Source organism: Daldinia childiae, assembly GCF_008694065.1.
Source record: "Daldinia childiae strain JS-1345 chromosome Unknown Scaffold15, whole genome shotgun sequence".
NCBI lineage: Eukaryota > Fungi > Ascomycota > Sordariomycetes > Xylariales > Hypoxylaceae > Daldinia > Daldinia childiae.
This window is the reverse complement of record NW_022984656.1, coordinates 158,016-175,855: the sequence shown is the minus strand read 5'-3', so window position 1 is coordinate 175,855 and position 17,840 is coordinate 158,016. Positions and strand designations below refer to the sequence as shown.

General features: G+C 40.6%; 6 protein-coding genes across 6 annotated transcripts; 3 read left to right on the top strand and 3 right to left on the bottom strand.

Annotated features, from left to right (window-relative positions):
• Positions 1-265: 265 nt before the first annotated feature.
• Positions 266-3,334, top strand: GL218_08975 (DNA replication licensing factor mcm6; the record flags this gene model as incomplete). Its single annotated transcript, XM_033585792.1, has 3 exons — positions 266-477; positions 594-3,105; positions 3,197-3,334. 3 exons carry the CDS (start codon positions 266-268, stop codon positions 3,332-3,334), a joined length of 2,862 nt encoding a protein of 953 aa, XP_033440016.1.
• Positions 3,335-4,096: 762 nt separating this feature from the next.
• GL218_08974 (Pre-rRNA-processing protein ESF2) lies at positions 4,097-5,060 on the bottom strand (the record flags this gene model as incomplete). Its single annotated transcript, XM_033585791.1, has 2 exons — positions 4,097-4,468; positions 4,524-5,060. 2 exons carry the CDS (start codon positions 5,058-5,060, stop codon positions 4,097-4,099), a joined length of 909 nt encoding a protein of 302 aa, XP_033440015.1.
• A 389-nt stretch (positions 5,061-5,449) lies between these two features.
• GL218_08973 (Succinate-semialdehyde dehydrogenase [NADP(+)]) lies at positions 5,450-7,034 on the top strand (the record flags this gene model as incomplete). The annotated part of the gene is made up of 4 exons (XM_033585790.1): positions 5,450-5,708; positions 5,779-5,924; positions 5,982-6,866; positions 6,921-7,034. The coding sequence occupies 4 exons, from the start codon at positions 5,450-5,452 to the stop codon at positions 7,032-7,034; spliced, it is 1,404 nt and encodes a 467-aa protein (XP_033440014.1).
• Positions 7,035-9,528: 2,494 nt separating this feature from the next.
• Positions 9,529-10,200, top strand: GL218_08972 (uncharacterized protein; the record flags this gene model as incomplete). The annotated part of the gene is made up of 4 exons (XM_033585789.1): positions 9,529-9,633; positions 9,772-9,830; positions 9,966-10,092; positions 10,156-10,200. The coding sequence occupies 4 exons, from the start codon at positions 9,529-9,531 to the stop codon at positions 10,198-10,200; spliced, it is 336 nt and encodes a 111-aa protein (XP_033440013.1).
• Positions 10,201-11,495: 1,295 nt separating this feature from the next.
• On the bottom strand, positions 11,496-13,080 carry GL218_08971 (Phosphomevalonate kinase; the record flags this gene model as incomplete). Its single annotated transcript, XM_033585788.1, has 2 exons — positions 11,496-12,585; positions 12,821-13,080. The coding sequence occupies 2 exons, from the start codon at positions 13,078-13,080 to the stop codon at positions 11,496-11,498; spliced, it is 1,350 nt and encodes a 449-aa protein (XP_033440018.1).
• A 688-nt stretch (positions 13,081-13,768) lies between these two features.
• Positions 13,769-14,827, bottom strand: GL218_08970 (Pantothenate synthetase; the record flags this gene model as incomplete). The annotated part of the gene is made up of 1 exon (XM_033585787.1): positions 13,769-14,827. One exon carries the CDS (start codon positions 14,825-14,827, stop codon positions 13,769-13,771), a length of 1,059 nt encoding a protein of 352 aa, XP_033440012.1.
• Between the last annotated feature and the right edge of the window lie 3,013 nt (positions 14,828-17,840).

Here is a 17,840-nt window from a genome sequence, read left to right as displayed (position 1 = left end):
TAGAGCAAACAGTTATATGTCTTGGCATCTGCAAGCACTTAAAAATATTACGATTTAATTGGTTGGGCCTAAAATCGCGTCTCCCAATTTCATAAGGCGCGACGCGTCTGAGTCCCATTTCTGCATTTCTGCCCCTCTACTCCTTAATTTTTCTATCAAGGTGAATATTTGTATGCTTGTGATTACGATAATACCAATCCCGATATTCCTCAACGCCGAAACCCACACGCCTTCTTAATACCGGCACGGATCATATACCTTCAAAATGGCGACCCCAAGTGACGCCGGAATGTCTGATGCTCCATCCAGGGCTGCCGCAACTCCTAGACCGAGACAGTTTAACAGAGGTTCTTCGGCACGACCTCGAGGGCCTCCTTCCGAAAGTCTAGCTGCTCATAGTGATGATGAGGCGAAGGTTTTGCTGATGACCAGATTCCCGGCCGCTCAAGACAACGAGACCCTGCCACTATTCCTCGAGTATGAGTAGAAGATAGGATTACCGTCCAAGAGCATTTTGAAAGCTTTATAGAAGAGTAGGCCTTATCTTTCTAGTTAATAGTATATAACTAGCATATAGTTAACAGAAGTATTAGATTTATCGACGATCCTGTATCATCCGGTGCGCCAACGTCCAGTGCTGTTACTACAGACAAATTTTACGTCGCCCAGATTCATGGCATGCGAATTTACCAACTATCAACCTTTTATGTCAACTATAATCATGTTGCTAGCTACCAAAATGGCGGTCTGGCCAATGCTATCAATACTCAATACTACCGATTTCTCCCTTTCCTCACCAATGCCCTCCACAATATGATCGCCAAGTACGAACCCCAATATTTCCGCGAGCATCGACAGGCGACTACTTCTAGCAACCAAACAACATCAGGCGGAAGTAATATTGGCTCTGGAAGCCAATCTGAGCTACAGGGCAGCAAGACGGCAAACCAGCAGACGGATAAACTGTTCGCTATTGCCTTCTACAACCTCCCCCTCGTCTCCCGAGTTCGTAGTTTACGTGCCAAGAACATTGGTCAACTCCTTTCTATATCTGGAACCGTCACTCGTACATCTGAGGTCCGACCAGAACTCTCCCTTGCAACTTTTAACTGCGAGACATGCCGCTCGGTCATTCCAAATGTTGAGCAGACGTTCCGGTATACCGAACCTACACAATGCCCTAATATACAATGCGGAAACCGTCTGGCATGGCAACTCGACATCCGACAAAGTACTTTTGTCGATTGGCAAAAGGTCCGCATTCAAGAGAACAGTTCTGAAATTCCTACGGGAAGTATGCCGCGGACGATGGATGTCATCCTGCGAGGTGAGATGGTGGACCGTGCAAAGGCAGGAGAGAAGTGTATCTTTACTGGTGCATTAATTGTGGTACCCGATATAAGTCAGTTAGGACTTCCAGGTGTTAGGCCTACAGTAATGCGAGATGACCGGAATGCGCCGCGCGGCAACGACGTTGGTGGTAATGGAGTGTCAGGCCTGAAGTCTCTGGGTGTTCGCGACCTAACTTACCGGTTGGCTTTCTTAGCTAATATGGTTACCCCTGATACATCTACACCTGGCCAGTCTGCTTCTCGTCAAGTTCACGATATCATCAACTCCTTAACTCAAACCTCCACCGACACAGCTGAAACAGTTGAAGAAGCACAAACAGCTGTGCTAAACTCTATGACGCCCAGCGAGATTGACGAACTCCGTGAGATGGTCCATAGTGACCACATATACCATCGCCTTGTGCAATCACTCGCGCCTACAGTATATGGCCACGAAATCGTCAAGAAGGGTCTCCTCCTACAGTTGATGTCTGGTGTCCATAAGACTACAGCTGAAGGCATGGCCCTTCGAGGTGATATAAACATCTGTGTTGTCGGTGACCCATCGACCTCAAAATCTCAATTCTTGAAGTATGTCTGCTCCTTTGCACCGCGTGCAGTCTACACGTCTGGCAAAGCCTCCTCGGCTGCTGGTCTCACAGCTGCGGTAGTCAAAGACGAAGAGACAGGCGAATTCACTATCGAGGCTGGTGCTCTCATGCTGGCTGATAACGGTATTTGCTGCATCGACGAGTTCGACAAGATGGATATAGCCGATCAAGTTGCTATCCACGAAGCTATGGAACAGCAGACGATCTCCATCGCCAAAGCCGGTATCCAAGCCACCCTCAACGCGCGGACATCCATTCTTGCCGCCGCAAACCCGGTTGGTGGACGGTACAACCGTAAGACCACGCTACGAGCCAACATCAACATGTCGGCACCTATCATGTCCCGTTTTGATCTCTTTTTTGTCGTTCTTGACGAGTGTAACGAGACAGTGGATCGTCACCTAGCAGAGCATATCGTAGGCATACATGCACTACGCGATAGCGCTATCGAACCAGAATTCAGCACCGAGTGCTTACAGCGATACATCCGGTTCGCACGGACATTCCGGCCTGAGTTCACGCCTGAGGCTAAGGAACGTCTCGTCGAGAAGTACAAGGAACTACGTGCCGACGATTCCCAGGGCGGCGTGGGCAAAAACAGCTACCGTATCACTGTCCGTCAGCTCGAATCCCTGATCCGGCTGTCGGAGGCTATCGCCAAGGCGAATTGTATCGAGGAGATCACGCCCGAGTTTGTAGACGAGGCGTCTAATCTCCTTCGCCAGAGTATTATATCTGTCGAACACGACGACGTTGAGATGGACGAAGATGAGTATGAGACCCCTGAGGACTCGGCAGCGCTTGTTGCTGCCGCGGACCAAGCTACACGTGCTTCTTCGGTCGCGCAGGCCCAGGATGAGGAGGGTGATTCTCCCATGGACGACGGCGAGAATGCGGATGCGGATGCACAAGGTAGCAGGGAACCCAGCTCCGCAGCACCGGCAAAGAAGAAGACGGCTATTACGTACGAGAAGTATATCAACATGGTAAACATCATCGTGTCACGAGTAAACGAAGATGAAGCATCAGGATCTGGCGAGGGCGTGGATGGCGAGGCGCTTGTGGAGTGGTACCTTGAGCAGAAGGAGGATGAGCTAGAGGGCGAGGAAGATTATCACCGAGAGAAGGATGTTGCGAAGATGGTGCTAAAGAAGATGGTCAAGGTAAGTTTTTCTATTATTTCACAATATTCACGGCCACTAGACTTTTTTTGGTGGTTACGTTACTTGGCTCGATGCTAACAAAAATAAATAGGACAACATTCTGATGGCGGTACGCGGCGAGGGCCTAACTGAAGAGAGCGATCAGACCGCCCCTGCAGATGGCGGGCCTGCGCCCTCGCAGAAGGTCGTATATGTCCTACATCCTAACTGCGCTATAGAAGAATACTAAGAGATGGGATACACGAAGAGGTAAAACATATGTACTATTTGCACACGAAGCTTAATGCCGGAGATGAAATAGACTTGATGACGTTGTATGACGGGATGTAGGTAAATACTTCATGTCGAAGAATACTCCCGAAATAGGATGAACGAAATGGAATAGCAGCAGGCGTCTGGAGTCCGGCTGTAAAGAAGATATTGTTGACCTATTAAGGGCAGCCCAAGGCAAAGGGCAGATAGTTCACTATATCTAGTAGGTATACCTACACGTAGGCTATAATTTATATAAAAACTTTACCAACTACGCCTATACGCATGGTTGATCTGAATTATAAGGATGATATCGTAGGTTGATGGGTATGTGGTACAAGTTAGGAGGTAGCCTTACGCGTCTATTATAATTCTCTTAAACGAGATGAGATGAGCTGTATTGACGTATTTACTCTTGCTCTTTTAACATGTTGGTAAATTGAAATCAGTTAGGTCTACGCTTGATGTATTCAGAATTTGTCAGAAGCCCTTCAGTTTTGTAGTCGTAGCTACTCGTACAACAGCCCCCTTTACGCCGACACGTCCTCCTATTCTATTTACATGTATTTGGCTTATCAGCGATGTCATATGGTTTTTATGTCTATACCTAGGTAGTGCTGGTTTCTCGAGGAGACTCTCACCATCGAGATTTAGTAAAATTGAAATTATATCAACACATACATCCTATCACTTCAAACTCGAGGATATGCAAAATGCCCGGGTATCATTATTTTCAGAATCAAAAAAGTTTGCTCAGCACTCGTTTAGCCTCATCAGGAGCCAGGTCTACCCCCTTCTTCGCCACAGAAGCTTGCTTGAACGTCCGTATACTCTTATCCTCCGATTTACTTGCTGTTGTAGAATTGTCTTTCTCTTCCCTACTGCGCTTCGCTGCCGCTTTAGTCTGCATGCCTTCCAGCATCTTGGCTCTCTCGATGTTCCGCACGAACTCCTTGTTCTCCTTAGTCGACTTGCTGATTTCCGCCCTCATCCTGCTTGTCCGCTCTGCCATTTCCGAGTTGATCTGCTCGGTGAGGTTGTGCCACTTGAAACCCTTGAGATAAAGCAGGCTCCAGATGTCGTCGCGGTAGTAGTGTGTTCTTCTTCCCGCCTATCGTCCGAGCGTTCAGGAGGTCGACGGCTTTCTTGGCGTCTTCCTTGCGCACGAATTCTACCCAGCCGTCCGTGTACATGTGTTTTTTATTTCCGCCCTGTCGGACTCGTCGAGAGCGCTCTTGCGGGTCCTCGGGGGTGAGGAATATCCTGTTGATCTTGCCGTACGGCTCTAGTAGCGATCGTAGCTTGGCGGGCTTCATGAAGGGCGGCACGCGCGAGAGATAGATGAGGCCGGATTTCTTTACGGCTTTTTCCGTAGCTACCAGGTTCTTTTTGGTCAAGGGACGCGAAACATCTGGTAATTCTGGCAGGGCGTCTAGCTTGGATTTTAACTTGTCTTCGTCTGTTTTTAGATCTGAAGTTTCTCGTTGCGGATTATCATTGTTTATGGTATCTTCATGCTCGGATTCCTCTCCCGCGCTGACTTCGTCATTATCATCGTCACTGGCTGCATCGTCGCTTAGTTTGCGACGCTTTGCGATTCGACCACCTTTCTGTAGTTCTTCCGCCTCGGAGTTATAGCCCTGGCTATCGTCGTCGTCACTCTCGTCTGCGTCTAAAAATTTATTCCTTTTCTCCGGAGGCATTTTGCTTGGTTAAATTATTTATTGGCTAGTATATACAGTCCTATAGCCTGGTTTTAGAAGGGCAATTGGATAGTCGACAGGTAGCTGATGTTTGGTTATTGATTCCAAAGAAAATAAAAATAAAATGGAGAGTTCTCGATAACGCTGGCTGATAAGATAAAGTTAGAGAGTGGATTCAATATACGAATAAAATTTACTTATCGGGATTCTATGAGGGGTCGCCGATCCCCCACTACCATTGATTTAATCAGTGACGTTTATCTCTAAAGGATTGTTTAATTTCAAGATAACCGAACTAGATTGAAATCTGAGTTTTATATATAAGTCAATTTTCATTATATCTCTCTCTATTAAGTCTATTCTCTACTATAGTGTATCATAACGACATAATGTCTGTCGAAACGCTCACAACCATCTCGCCTACTACAAACGAGCCGATATTGACTCGCAATGGCGTCACGGCTGCCGAATTGGAAGAGATTCCTAAGATCGCTGCTGAGAAATTCCAGAGTTGGCGGCAGACCTCATTGACGGACCGTCAAATCATAATTAAGAAAGCGTTAAAACTACTGGAGAAGAAAAAAGATGATCTTGCTGAGGAGCTCACCGTCCAGATGGGACGACCTATTGCTTATACTGGTGTTGAAAGTAAAGCTTATCACCTTGCCCCCTTTAACTAATAGTTAGTAAAAGACCTTTTGGACTAACTTTACATCAGTCACAACGGCCATTAAACGTGCAGACTACCTCGTCAAGATTAGTGAAGAAACACTGAAGGATACCGATGGCGAGGCGGAGAAAGGATTCAAGCGATTCATTCGGAAAATTCCCGTTGGCCCTGTCCTCATAATCTTCGCCTGGAACGTGAGACAATTAAATATGTTTCCTTCGGATCTAGAATTCAGCTGATCTCCATATTAGTACCCTTACCTAATTCTTGTCAACTCACTTATTCCAGCTTTACTTGCTGGCAATACCGTTATTCTCAAACCTTCCCCGCAGACCCCTACGATTGTTGAACAGATCGCCAAGGTCTTTGCAGAGGCGGGACTACCCGCTGGTGTCTTGCAGTATTTCCACTGCGGGTCGCCGCTGATCATGGAGTCCGTGGTACGGGATCCGAAGGTATCTCTAATCTGTTTCACCGGTTCGGTGGCGGGAGGTTTGTCAGTCCAAAAGGCCGCTTCTGATCGAATTGTCAATGTTGGCCTAGAGCTCGGCGGTAAAGATCCCGCATACGTCAGGGGAGACGTAGACTTGGACTGGGCAGCTGCTGAGATTGTCGACGGATCCATTTTTAACTCGGGTCAAAGTTGTTGTGCCATTGAACGTGTTTACGTCGACGAGAAGATTTACGACTCTTTCATCGAAGCAGCTCAAAAGGTCTTGAAGGACTACAAGGTTGGCGATCCTCTTGAAAAGGAGACCCAGATCGGACCGGTCATTTCGAAGCGGTCTAAGGAGACTATCGAGTCGCATATTCAGGACGCTTTGAGTAAAGGTGCAAAAGACGCAACACCAGAGAATTCGACATTCTCGAACCTCCCACCAAAAGGAAACTTTGTCAAGCCTACGCTCCTCATCGATGTCAACCATAGCATGACGGTCATGACGGAAGAAACGTTTGGGCCCGTTATTTCCATCATGAAAGTCAAGTCCGATGAAGAGGCTGTGTCATTAATGAATGACAGCGAATTCGGCCTCACAGCTAGCATATGGACCAAGGATACGGCTAAGGGCTATGAGTTGGCGGAGCAAGTCGAAGCGGGAACCGTCTTTGTCAACCGTGCAGACTACCCCAGCCCCGTAGGTTTCAACGCGAATCCGATAAGTTGTGGCATGCTAACATGATAATTATAGGATCTGGCCTGGACAGGTTGGAAGAACTCGGGCAAGGGCGTAACTCTAAGCAGATTCGGATTCGATCAATTCGTGAAGCTGAAGAGCTATCATTTGAAGGACTACCCGAAATAGAATGGAAATTCGAATTAATCAAAACAGGGTTTAGGGAATCGTTCTGGAACGATTACGCCATTTATTTTCCTTGGGCAACTTGGACGGGGGTTGTGTGAGCCTATCGGAAGATTGGGAAGCTATACCGTTTTGGCGGTCTGTATGCTTGTTTCATGTAGTATCCTCAGACCAGGGATAATATTATGCGAGCCCGAAAAAAGTATATATTTATATTAGGTATGGATTATATGTGTCCATAGGTTGTTATCTAGAAGTATTAACGTTACTTTTTCGCTCTCTGAAAACATTACATACCTACACAGACTACCTAGGTGGGTACACATTTTTATCTTCTTTTAGATATTATCATCTATAGAAGGCGGTTCTTGTTGACAGGTTTGGAAGTTCATAATAGCTTATAGGTAAATGTGAAGATGGGGGGAGAGTGTAAGTAAGCGTGGGACTTTATGCTATTTCGCGACCTACTAGATATTGCTCGTCGAAAGATTTGAATATTTATAAACTGGCAGGTTGAAAGCTACCTATACATGTATAAGTGAATGCTGGCGAGAGTCACGACCCCACATTACGGGAACCTGCAGGCTGCGAGGGACTTGGTTATTGTTACCACATAACAATATATTTTATTCAGCTAAAATATTTTTCGAGGGTAAGGCGAGAAATGTTTAGTTCGTTCTCATCTTATGATATATATAAAATAGTTGGTAAATGTTTTTTGTCGAAGAGGTTATACATGTATAAGCTTATACTCGAGACAATATATCATTGGTTGCTAGTTGATGTAACTAATGTAACTAATGCAACTCTGGTAGAATTAAAAGCCTCGAACGCGTAATACAGGTACAGACTTACTAAATCACCTGACTCCAATGACTAATCCGACATTTGTTTCAGGATCTTCTACTAATATTCTTAGCTTGGCGTTTAATTGAGGTCCCCTTGTTTTGACCCCTTGTCGGTAGAGTGGAATTGCCACATTCCACATTTCTAGGTACATTTCCACATTTCCACATTCCGAGGCGTGCCAACTTTTAATTTGACCGACGATACCCAACTATTACCTTATGCTATTGCTTCCACATATTATTTTCTTCTACTTACCTTAGGTATCTATCTCCTTGGACATACATACTTGTACTTAACATTACACTGACTGACTGGTTCTTCGTGTATTGAAATTCGCATGTCTTTCGTTTTCACCGTCGTCTCTCCCTGAGTCCTTTTGCAAATACATACGCGGTACACACGTTCGTTTCTTTGTGATATCTACTTCGTATTTTTCTTTCGTTTAAATTGATCTTATTATCATCATCATCATTATTATTATTACTGCTACTATTGCGCCCTGTTTGATAAGACCAGACTTCGGTCTCTCCAGTTCGCCATCACCAGCCAACCAACCAACCATCCAACTTATCCAACCCTTGGCCTACTGCTCAGCCTGTTCAGCTAAACCGTAGCTGGTATAACACACTCTTTTAACTCTTTATAATCCTTTTCGTGAGGACCCTGCGCTCGTAGGGTTTAGCTTATAGCCTTTTTCTTTTCAGCTCTCGCTTCCCCCGCTCCCGTCGATCTGTCAGACTTACAGCCACCGAGCCCACCAAATCTTTTTGATCTTCAGCTTCGCTCATAAACGAAAAAGAAGCTTTGTTCCCGTCCCCGGCCTTAGATGATTATTGTGTTATTATTTCCCCGTCATCGTCATCATCATCACTATCATCCTTCGCCCGCCCCATTCATCTATCTCATCCTACCCTTACATAACATCCGTATAAGGCAGGCATTCAAAAGATAACGCTGCTGACCCGTAGCCAAACGCTCTTATTCCTTTTTAGCAAAGGGGTTCCGCTCTTTTTTTTGTCGTCCTTTTGAAGCTACTACCACTGCTTGGTTTTCTAGCTCTTGTCTTGTCTTCCTTGCATGATTGTTGATCAATCATCGGCTGCCTCGAGAGAGAGTTAAGTACCTGACCTAGTGTACCTACATATTGATACATCTACTCTTATATGACTTCTCCCACACTTCTGCGTACATACATCGTACATACGTTTCGTTTTGTTTCGTATCTGCAGCTTCGGCTCTAGTACCCGCGCATATATCGCATTGAGGGGGGGCAACGCTGGATCAATCATAATTCCACTCTACCTCTGCTGCCGCATCGCATCGCATCGCATAGCATAGCATCGAATTCCTCTTTTTTGGCACCCGAATATTTCGATTATACTCGGATTCGTTACTACGACATTGGGGCCTAACGTCGTTTCTAGGCACAGATCTCGTATCCTCGTTAAATTGTCTGTTGCATCCACTTGGTATTCAGCTTGTCGCTTGTCGCTTGTTGCCAACAATTTCTTACATCCGACTCCTTTGTGCAAGGCCAACTGCCAACTTCTTTCGCTCGTCGTCTTGTTGCACATACATTTTTTCTCCATCTCATCTTGCTCTACCCTGTTTATTTTGCTATCCGAAAATAAAAATTCTGGAATCCAAAATGACGAGCTGCATTGGTGGCTTCCGCGCCTTTACGGCAAGATTACAAAAACTCATCGGTGTCAAGTCCTCTAAACCAGTTTCCGAGAAGCCGGCGCTGCAGATCGTAAGTCTATTCTTTGTCATCTTCATCTATTCATCATCTATATATACATCGCGGATTGCCTACTTTGGATATCCGATATGCCTCATCTAATAATAATATTCAACCTTTTACTATTGCTAACATGATTTCTTCTTACAGTCAGCACCGTTCAACTTCAAGCACGAGACGCTCTCATTGCCGGGTGTGTCGGAAGATGAGTAAGCGCTTCTTTTTCCTCTCCTATTTCACACACCGTCGCTCGTATTATGGCCAATTAGCTATTGGTACCTCTTACTTCGCCGCAATCCTTTCGGGTATCTACGATCTTGGCTAATGTATTTTTGGGAACGTAGGATCGCCATACTGAAGGAGCAAGCAGCCGCATCCCGCTTTGGAGCCGCCGACTCGTCGTCCTTCGGCACTCCGCGCAGGGCCCCGGCTCCGCCTTCGTCATTACGTCCCGTTACGCCTGTGCTGAAGGTCAGTTTGAACCACTCAGTTCTGATATGCTTATATAGGATTATTGTGACTAACGAATGCTAGGTGACGCCAAGCACCCCTATCTCACCTATCGAAAACCTCATTTAAAGCTAGCTGAGGGATTTCTTTTCTAAATCATTTTTGGAAATGGAGGGAACAGATATCAGATTTGGCTGTAGCTTTTACCATCCCTCCCGTGGCGGAGAGCATTGTACTGCTCTACACCGCGTGCGGATTTCTTAGCTTCTTCGATACTTCACATAATAGGCGGTCACCCGACGAACGAATTCACGAACACGGAACACGGCAATATAGCACAGAGTGCTTGGCGTGTAGGATACCAAGTGTGTTGCATTAGACTTTGTTTTTTATTTCTCTTATAAGCATTTTACCCACCCATCCATTCGGGCGTCAGGTTTGGGAGGGCGACGGACATTATTTCACTGGGTGATTTATTGATTCCCGGAATCGGTGGCTTAATGGAGTCGGCGTTCGAGAGAAAATGGTTACATTGGCATACGTAACATGAATACATGAAACTGCAGAACTGGTTTCTCGGCGAGTTTAGGTACCTAGTGTATGCGGTGTCTCGTACTTTATACATACCAATGTTATTCTGACAGAATAAGCTGCCTCGCCCACGCTAGATTTCGTGAGACGACGCACGGGAGTAAATAACTCGATTAACCAAGTAGTCCAGACGTAACGGCTTCTTGCCGTTGGAGCGATCGTACTCGAGATGCGGTGGCACCGGATATATTGCCATCTCGTACTTCCTAGAGTCGTGCGAGGGAAAAACAAATAAGATGGTGGGTAGTAGATTTGGGTAACTACATGATATACAAGTATCGTTACTCAATATTACCGATGAGGCTCGATGGCCAAATTATTTTCTTCTTTTTCAGATCCAGGCCGTTAATGATAAGTTCGCGAATCTTATAACTACTTGCTGCTTAGTTAAGCCTCTGGTTAAACACTTCCTATTTATAGACCTCGTATATCTCGGTAAACCGAGCCGATATATAGACAAGCCGGGAAGGGAAAGAAAAAATATATATGAGAAAAACACAAAAAAAGTAGAATTTCAAGGACATTAAAATTGCATCAGAGTAACCTCTACTCGACCTAGTCTATACATCTATTTTAAATACTAAATCATCAGCGTATAGTATTAATCCGATCTCTATTACCAGACGTGACAACTTAACACCTAATCCAAGTAAACTAGATCTTATTCGGAATCTTATCTATTCTCCGGACTACCTAATTCATAATCGAGCATCTATAAGCACCTAGGCAGTCAATCGTTCCAAATCTCTCCCAGCGCATCTAAATAATATATAATATATAATCTCTAAATTCTTGCCTTCACCCTTTTCTTTATTTAACCTTCCCCCTCTCCCTCAGACATGCCCCAACCACCCATCATACTGCTCCAGCCCCTCCCTCCTCACTCCCTCCATCTCCCCCTTGACGCCTAACAGCTTAACCTTAACGCCCTTCTCCTGACTCCATCCCTTCAAAAACTCCCTGATTCGATCCTCCGTCTCCCTGTCGTCCCTAACCAACAAAGCTAGAGCATCGTATCCCCCCGCCCCCGGCGCCACTCCCTCGTACACACCCTCCACACGCGCCAGCGCGTCTAACAGCGCGGTCTGGCTCTCCGGCTCGATGGGGACACCGCTTGCGGCGCTCATCTCGCGCACCAAGACGCGCACCTCCTCCACGGCCTTTGTGATGCCGTCCTTGCGATCGCCGCTGAGCGTCGCGCCGAGCGCCTCGTTGCGCGCCTGCAGGTTGTCCCAGAGGGTCTTGGCGCCGGCCGGATCGGTCTGGTCGCGCCACTTGAGGACTTGCTTGACCATGCCGACGGTCTGGCTGCCGCAGTCAACGTCGCACATGCGCAGCGTGACGCCCGGCGGCATGCGCGCGTTGTCCTTGCGGAACTCGGCGTCCCACTCGCGCGCCACGCACGCTGCTAGCGCGGGGGCGAAGCCAGGGGCGCCGATCTCGGGGACGTCGCCCAGGAGGGATGGGGAGAATCGCCGGTATACGCAGCTGCCGTAGACGGCGGCCGCGACGTCGAAGCCCGAGCCGACTTTGCCTTGGGCGGCGGAATGTGCGGCCTGCGCTAGGTTGTGTAGCGTGCGCTTGCCTTCTGCTGAGTCTACGTCGAAGGAAGATTTGGGGAGGTAATGCGTCAGTAAGGCGGCGGTAAGTGCCGTGACAAGGGCCGCGGAGGATCCAAGTCCAGTCTTGTGGGCATCCTTGAGCTTGGTGGGAAACTTGGCGAAGCGGGCTGTCGCACCTGAGTGTGAGTGGTGGTGATGATGGTGCGAATGAGATTGCGAATAATAGTCGTTGTCGGCCAAAATGATTAGCTGTACAGGCTTAAAGGTGTATGATGACCCGGCGTGGCCAACAGTTTGGATGTAAGTGAGAGCGTAGGCCAATGTGACCTCAACAAAGTGATTGGGGTTTATATTCGAACCGCTGTTTGGTTAGCTTATAAGTATATAGTATAGCTATATGAGAATATTTGTAGCGTGGTGAGGTAAATATAAGACTGGGATGGTGATACAACGATGGGGAAGGGTATATAATTATATGAGTGCGATATCCCTAGCTACAACCTCGTAAAGGTAGACACAATTGCATTGATACCCCTACCAAACATATATAAATCTTGTAAGAAAGAACACGAAAAGAAAAAAAAGACAGTACTTACACCCGAAGCTGAGTTAACTTGATTCCGCCATCCTCGGGAGCTAGGTGATACCCGTAACGCCACTGAGCTTCGAGGAATTGAGGGCTCTCAACGACGATCTCGCTCAGCTGAACGCCCTTGATTGTCTTGATCTCCTGAGCGATAACATTGATGCGAGCACTCAACCCAAATACAAGCCCCGTGTGCTGACGGTCGAGGACTAAGAAGCCTCCGGCCAGAAGCACCTTGCCCGGAGCGGAAATAGCCGTAGTGTTCGGCATCTGGAAAGTTTTACCCCGCGTGTTCTCCGTGTATAAATCAATTAGATAAAAGTGAAGTAAACGATCGACAGGGGAGCTGATCAATTAGAGCCCGCTTTTTTATTATTAATAAGTTGAGCAATTCAGCTCGTGTTTTTGTATGAACCTACCGCGAGTTGGAGTTGGAGTTGGAGTTTAGGTTAGAAGATCTCTAACGTTAATAATAGGGGGGTGGGAGCGGTTGTGCAAGTGTGAACTTTTAAAAGATGGGACAGGAATGGCCTAACCTTTTTTTTTCTTTTACTGCGGGGACGGGGAACGGGAAATTGGAACTTTTCATCTAACTTGCCTCCCTTACCCTAACATTATGTACCTGACTCTGCACGTGGAGAAGCCATACATACGGTTGCTGCAATGACACTGCAGAAAAGATGCTAGTTAAATAATTTAAAAGTCCGATAATATCAATGTAGTTAATGTTATTATAATGTCTCATATGATTATGTAGGAATAGACCAATAATATTAGGGGCTCATAAGAAGACATACGAACAAATGTATCAGTAATAACGAATTGAAACGAGTCTTAAAGAATAATAAAATGCAGTTGATATGAACGAAGCAAAGAATTCCGGTTTACGCGCCGTTTAAACGCCTATCGATTAGTTATTAATAGACATATACTGCCTGTATATATTCAGAAATTTACTCTAAGTTTTCGCAAGCGGCTTCAAGATAATGTTGTCTATGAGACGGACTGCTGGGCCTCCGCTATGTCCTAAATCTTCGCCTGGTTGCGGTGACTCGACCTGTAGCATTTTTACTGCACAACTCAATATACCACCCTTCTCTGGGTCGATTTTAGTCAGCTCCTCCATAGAAAAGGGATCCGCAAGTGAGATGTAGTCCACTTCAAATGTTGACCTCTTTTCGCGAGGTAGAAATTTCTGTCTGCTTAAAACATTTAAAAACAAATCATTAGCGGCACCCACAAGCTTCTTTCTATCCAGAACCCCTTTCCGATACTGTGCCTCAGCAGCCTTGAGAGCGACATATAGCACTGGGGCAACTTTGCGTCGCCTCTCGCCGAGGTAAACATTTCTGGAGCTTAGAGCAAGTCCGTCGGACTCCCGAATGGTAGGACCAACAATAACCTCGGTCGGCAGCATAAAGTCCTTGACCATCTTTCGGATCAATACGGTCTGCTGGACATCCTTTTGGCCAAAGTATACCTTTTCAGGTTGTACGATGTTAAAAAGTTTCATGCAGACAGTGGCAACGCCCCTGAAAAAGGTTGGTCTAGTAACACCCTCAAGAATCTCACTTATTGGTGTTAGGACCACAAAACTCCCTTTAGAGTTTACTTCTTGACCTGGAAAACCTGAAGGATATATCTCAGGGGTAGTTGGCGCAAAAATGGCGCTGATGCGGCCTAGATTCCCGCCATCGTCGGCCAATTCACGATCCAAATCAGCTAGGATCTTGCAATCCGACTCCCAAGTCACAGGGTAAGAAGCTAGATCCTCTTTGATGCCGAATTGGGCCGGGTTAACATATATGCTAACGACGACGTGATGGCTTTCGCGGGCTGCGCTGCGGATAAGAGAAATATGACCTTGATGCAAAGCTCCCATCGTAGGTACGAGTGAAACAATTCTGTGGTCGAGGTACTGGGGCTTCCTCCATCTTCTGACCGCATCAACCGTACGCATAACTCGAATTGGAGAAGATGGGATAGTTTCGAAAGCTGGACGCCGCGCGGTAGCCATGGTTCGGATAGTCTGTCGGTTAAGCGCACGCGAGCCTATAAGCCCGCGTACCGAGAGAGCCAGCATGGCTAATAAGGTATTCTAAGAAGAAAATATAGTAGCGACGGTTACGGTGCGCGATGAGGCAATTATATAAATATCATAAGCCATCGCACTAACTCAATAGAAAAGTTAAGGGACCGAGGCGAAAAACGTGATGGTTTCTGCTGCGGACATCTGAGGCCGGGATTTGTTGAAGCTCTTGAGAAAATTAAAGCCGATGTAAGATATGAATATGATAAAAAGATAAGGTTGATAAGATGTCCAAGATGTTCTAATAACCCCACTTGAGCACTAATTAATTTAATTGAGCTTAATATAACGTTAGCGGGGTTAGAAGATGAAAGGTATCACAGATAAGGACCCACTATTATAAAGATACGTACCTTACAGATACATACTTATATCTTATAAATAAACATTTTACAAATGCCCCTTAAATACTTAGATACTTACAAAATATAATATTATCCAATCATAATATAATTAATGCTTATAATTGGTAACTTCACTTTTTATTTTATTTTTTTTTAAAAAAAAATATTTAACATTAATATTTATTACAAAAAAGCTTATTTTTAAATATTTTAAAAATTACTACCAGAATTATTTTCGATTAAATCAAAATTATTATTATTATTTACTTTAAATAAATTAATTGTATAGAAATTACCTAATAAACCAATTAATAATTAATTAATCCGATTTATTTTAACCATTTTATTAATAACCAACTAATAAGTTAATTTATTTTAAAAGATCTTTACTTTGATAACAACGTTGTCTTTGCCTTTATAACGACCTTATTATCCAATATAAAACGATTATAACACCGTAAAAGTAACAATAATCCAAAAATGTTTTAACATTAAATCCAACTTTTTTATTTAAAATCTTTCAAAGATTTTAAAATTAAATTTTTAATCTTTTCTTTTATTATAATTCCTTTTACTAAATAATTATTAAAATTAAAATAAAAATTTAAATTTTTATTATTAAAAATTATTAATTTACCAATCCAAATAATAATAAGGTTTTTATTTTTTTTTTCAAACAATCACTTTAATCCTTCGTCTTCTACTAATATTATACAAAACACTCCCAAATCTTTAATAAAAACCAAAAACCTTATAATTTATTCGATATCCAATAATCCTATTTTAAAACTATTTATATATTCCTTATCTATATATCTAACCTTTACCAAAACAAATTTATTATTTATTAAAATTAATTATACCTAAATATAAAATTAATCTTAATAATTAAACGTTAAAATAAATAATTTTAATTATAATAACCTTATTATTATCGATTTTATAATAAAAATAATTATTTAAATTTTTAAATAAATTTTATTAAATAATATTCCTAATATTATTAATAATAATAATAATATTAATAATTACCATATTAATAAAATCTTATTAAAAATAATAAAATTTTTTAACTTTTTATAAATAAATTTTTATTTTATTAATATTATTTTATTTAAAAAATATACTATTTATATAAATATTTTTATTTTTATTTACTATTTAAAAAAATTTATTAAATTTTAAAATAAAATTAAAATTAAAATAATTTAATTTTTTTATTTATAATATATAATATAATAATAATTAATAATAAAATTTATAAATATAAAATAAAACGCTTTATTTATAAAAATTATAAATTATATTTATAAAAAATTTATAATAAAATTTTATAAATACTTAAACGTTATATATTAAAATTTTAAAAATTAATTATTTATTTTATTAAATATAAAGAATAAAAAATTTTTTTATTTATTTATTAATAATATTATTTATAATATTAAAATATATAATTATTTTTTAAAAAATTAATTAAAATATATTTTTAAAATTTTTAATTATAAAATTTAAAAATAATTAATTAAATTTATAATAAATATAATTTTTAAATAATTTTTTTAATAAATTAATAAATAAAAAATTATTTTTTTATAAAAAATTAAATTTATTTATTTATTTAATAAATATAATAAAAATAATTATAATAAGTAAAATATAAATTATTTTTATAATTAATATTAATAAAAAAATTAAATTAATAATTAATTTAATTTTAATTAAAAATTTAATAAATAATTTTATTAAAAAAAAACTATTAATAAATTTTTAATCCGTTTAATTTTTTTAAAAATAAAAATTAAAAGTTAAATATAAATTAAAAAAATAAAAAATATTTTTAATTTTTTTAATTAAAAATTTATATAAATAATTTTAAAAAAAATTTATATAATTTTAAAAATAATAATTTAAAAAATTATAAATATATTAATAATAATGAAAATTTTAAAATAATATTTTATAAAAATATTTTAAATAATTTTAGTTTTTTTTTAATAAATAATAATAGTAAAAATATAATTAATTTTAGTATAAATATTTAAAAATTTAAAATAATATAATATAAAATTTATAATAAATAAATTGGTAGTTAAAATAAATTTTTTTATTATATTTAATAAAAATATTTTAAATTTTTATTAAAAGATTTTTATTTAAATAAACCTTTAATTAATTTATTAATAAAAATTTAATAAAATATAATATTTATAATTTTTAATTTATTTTTTAATTAATAATAAAATAATTTAAAAAAAATTAATATTATTATAATTATAAATTTTATTTTATTAAAATTATATTTAATAAATAATATAATAAAATAATTTATTTTATTAAATTTTAAAATTTTATTTGTTAAAAATTTTATTAATATATTTAAAATTTTTAAAATATTTATTAAAATTAATATATTTATTATATAATTTTTAATTAATTTTTTTTTAAATATTAAAATTGATTTTATATATAAAATTAAGATTTATTTAAAATTTTATATTATTATATTTTTAGAATTAAAATATTAAGAAAATATTTATATAAATATAAATTATATTTATATTATTATAAATAAAATTTAAATATAATATTATTAT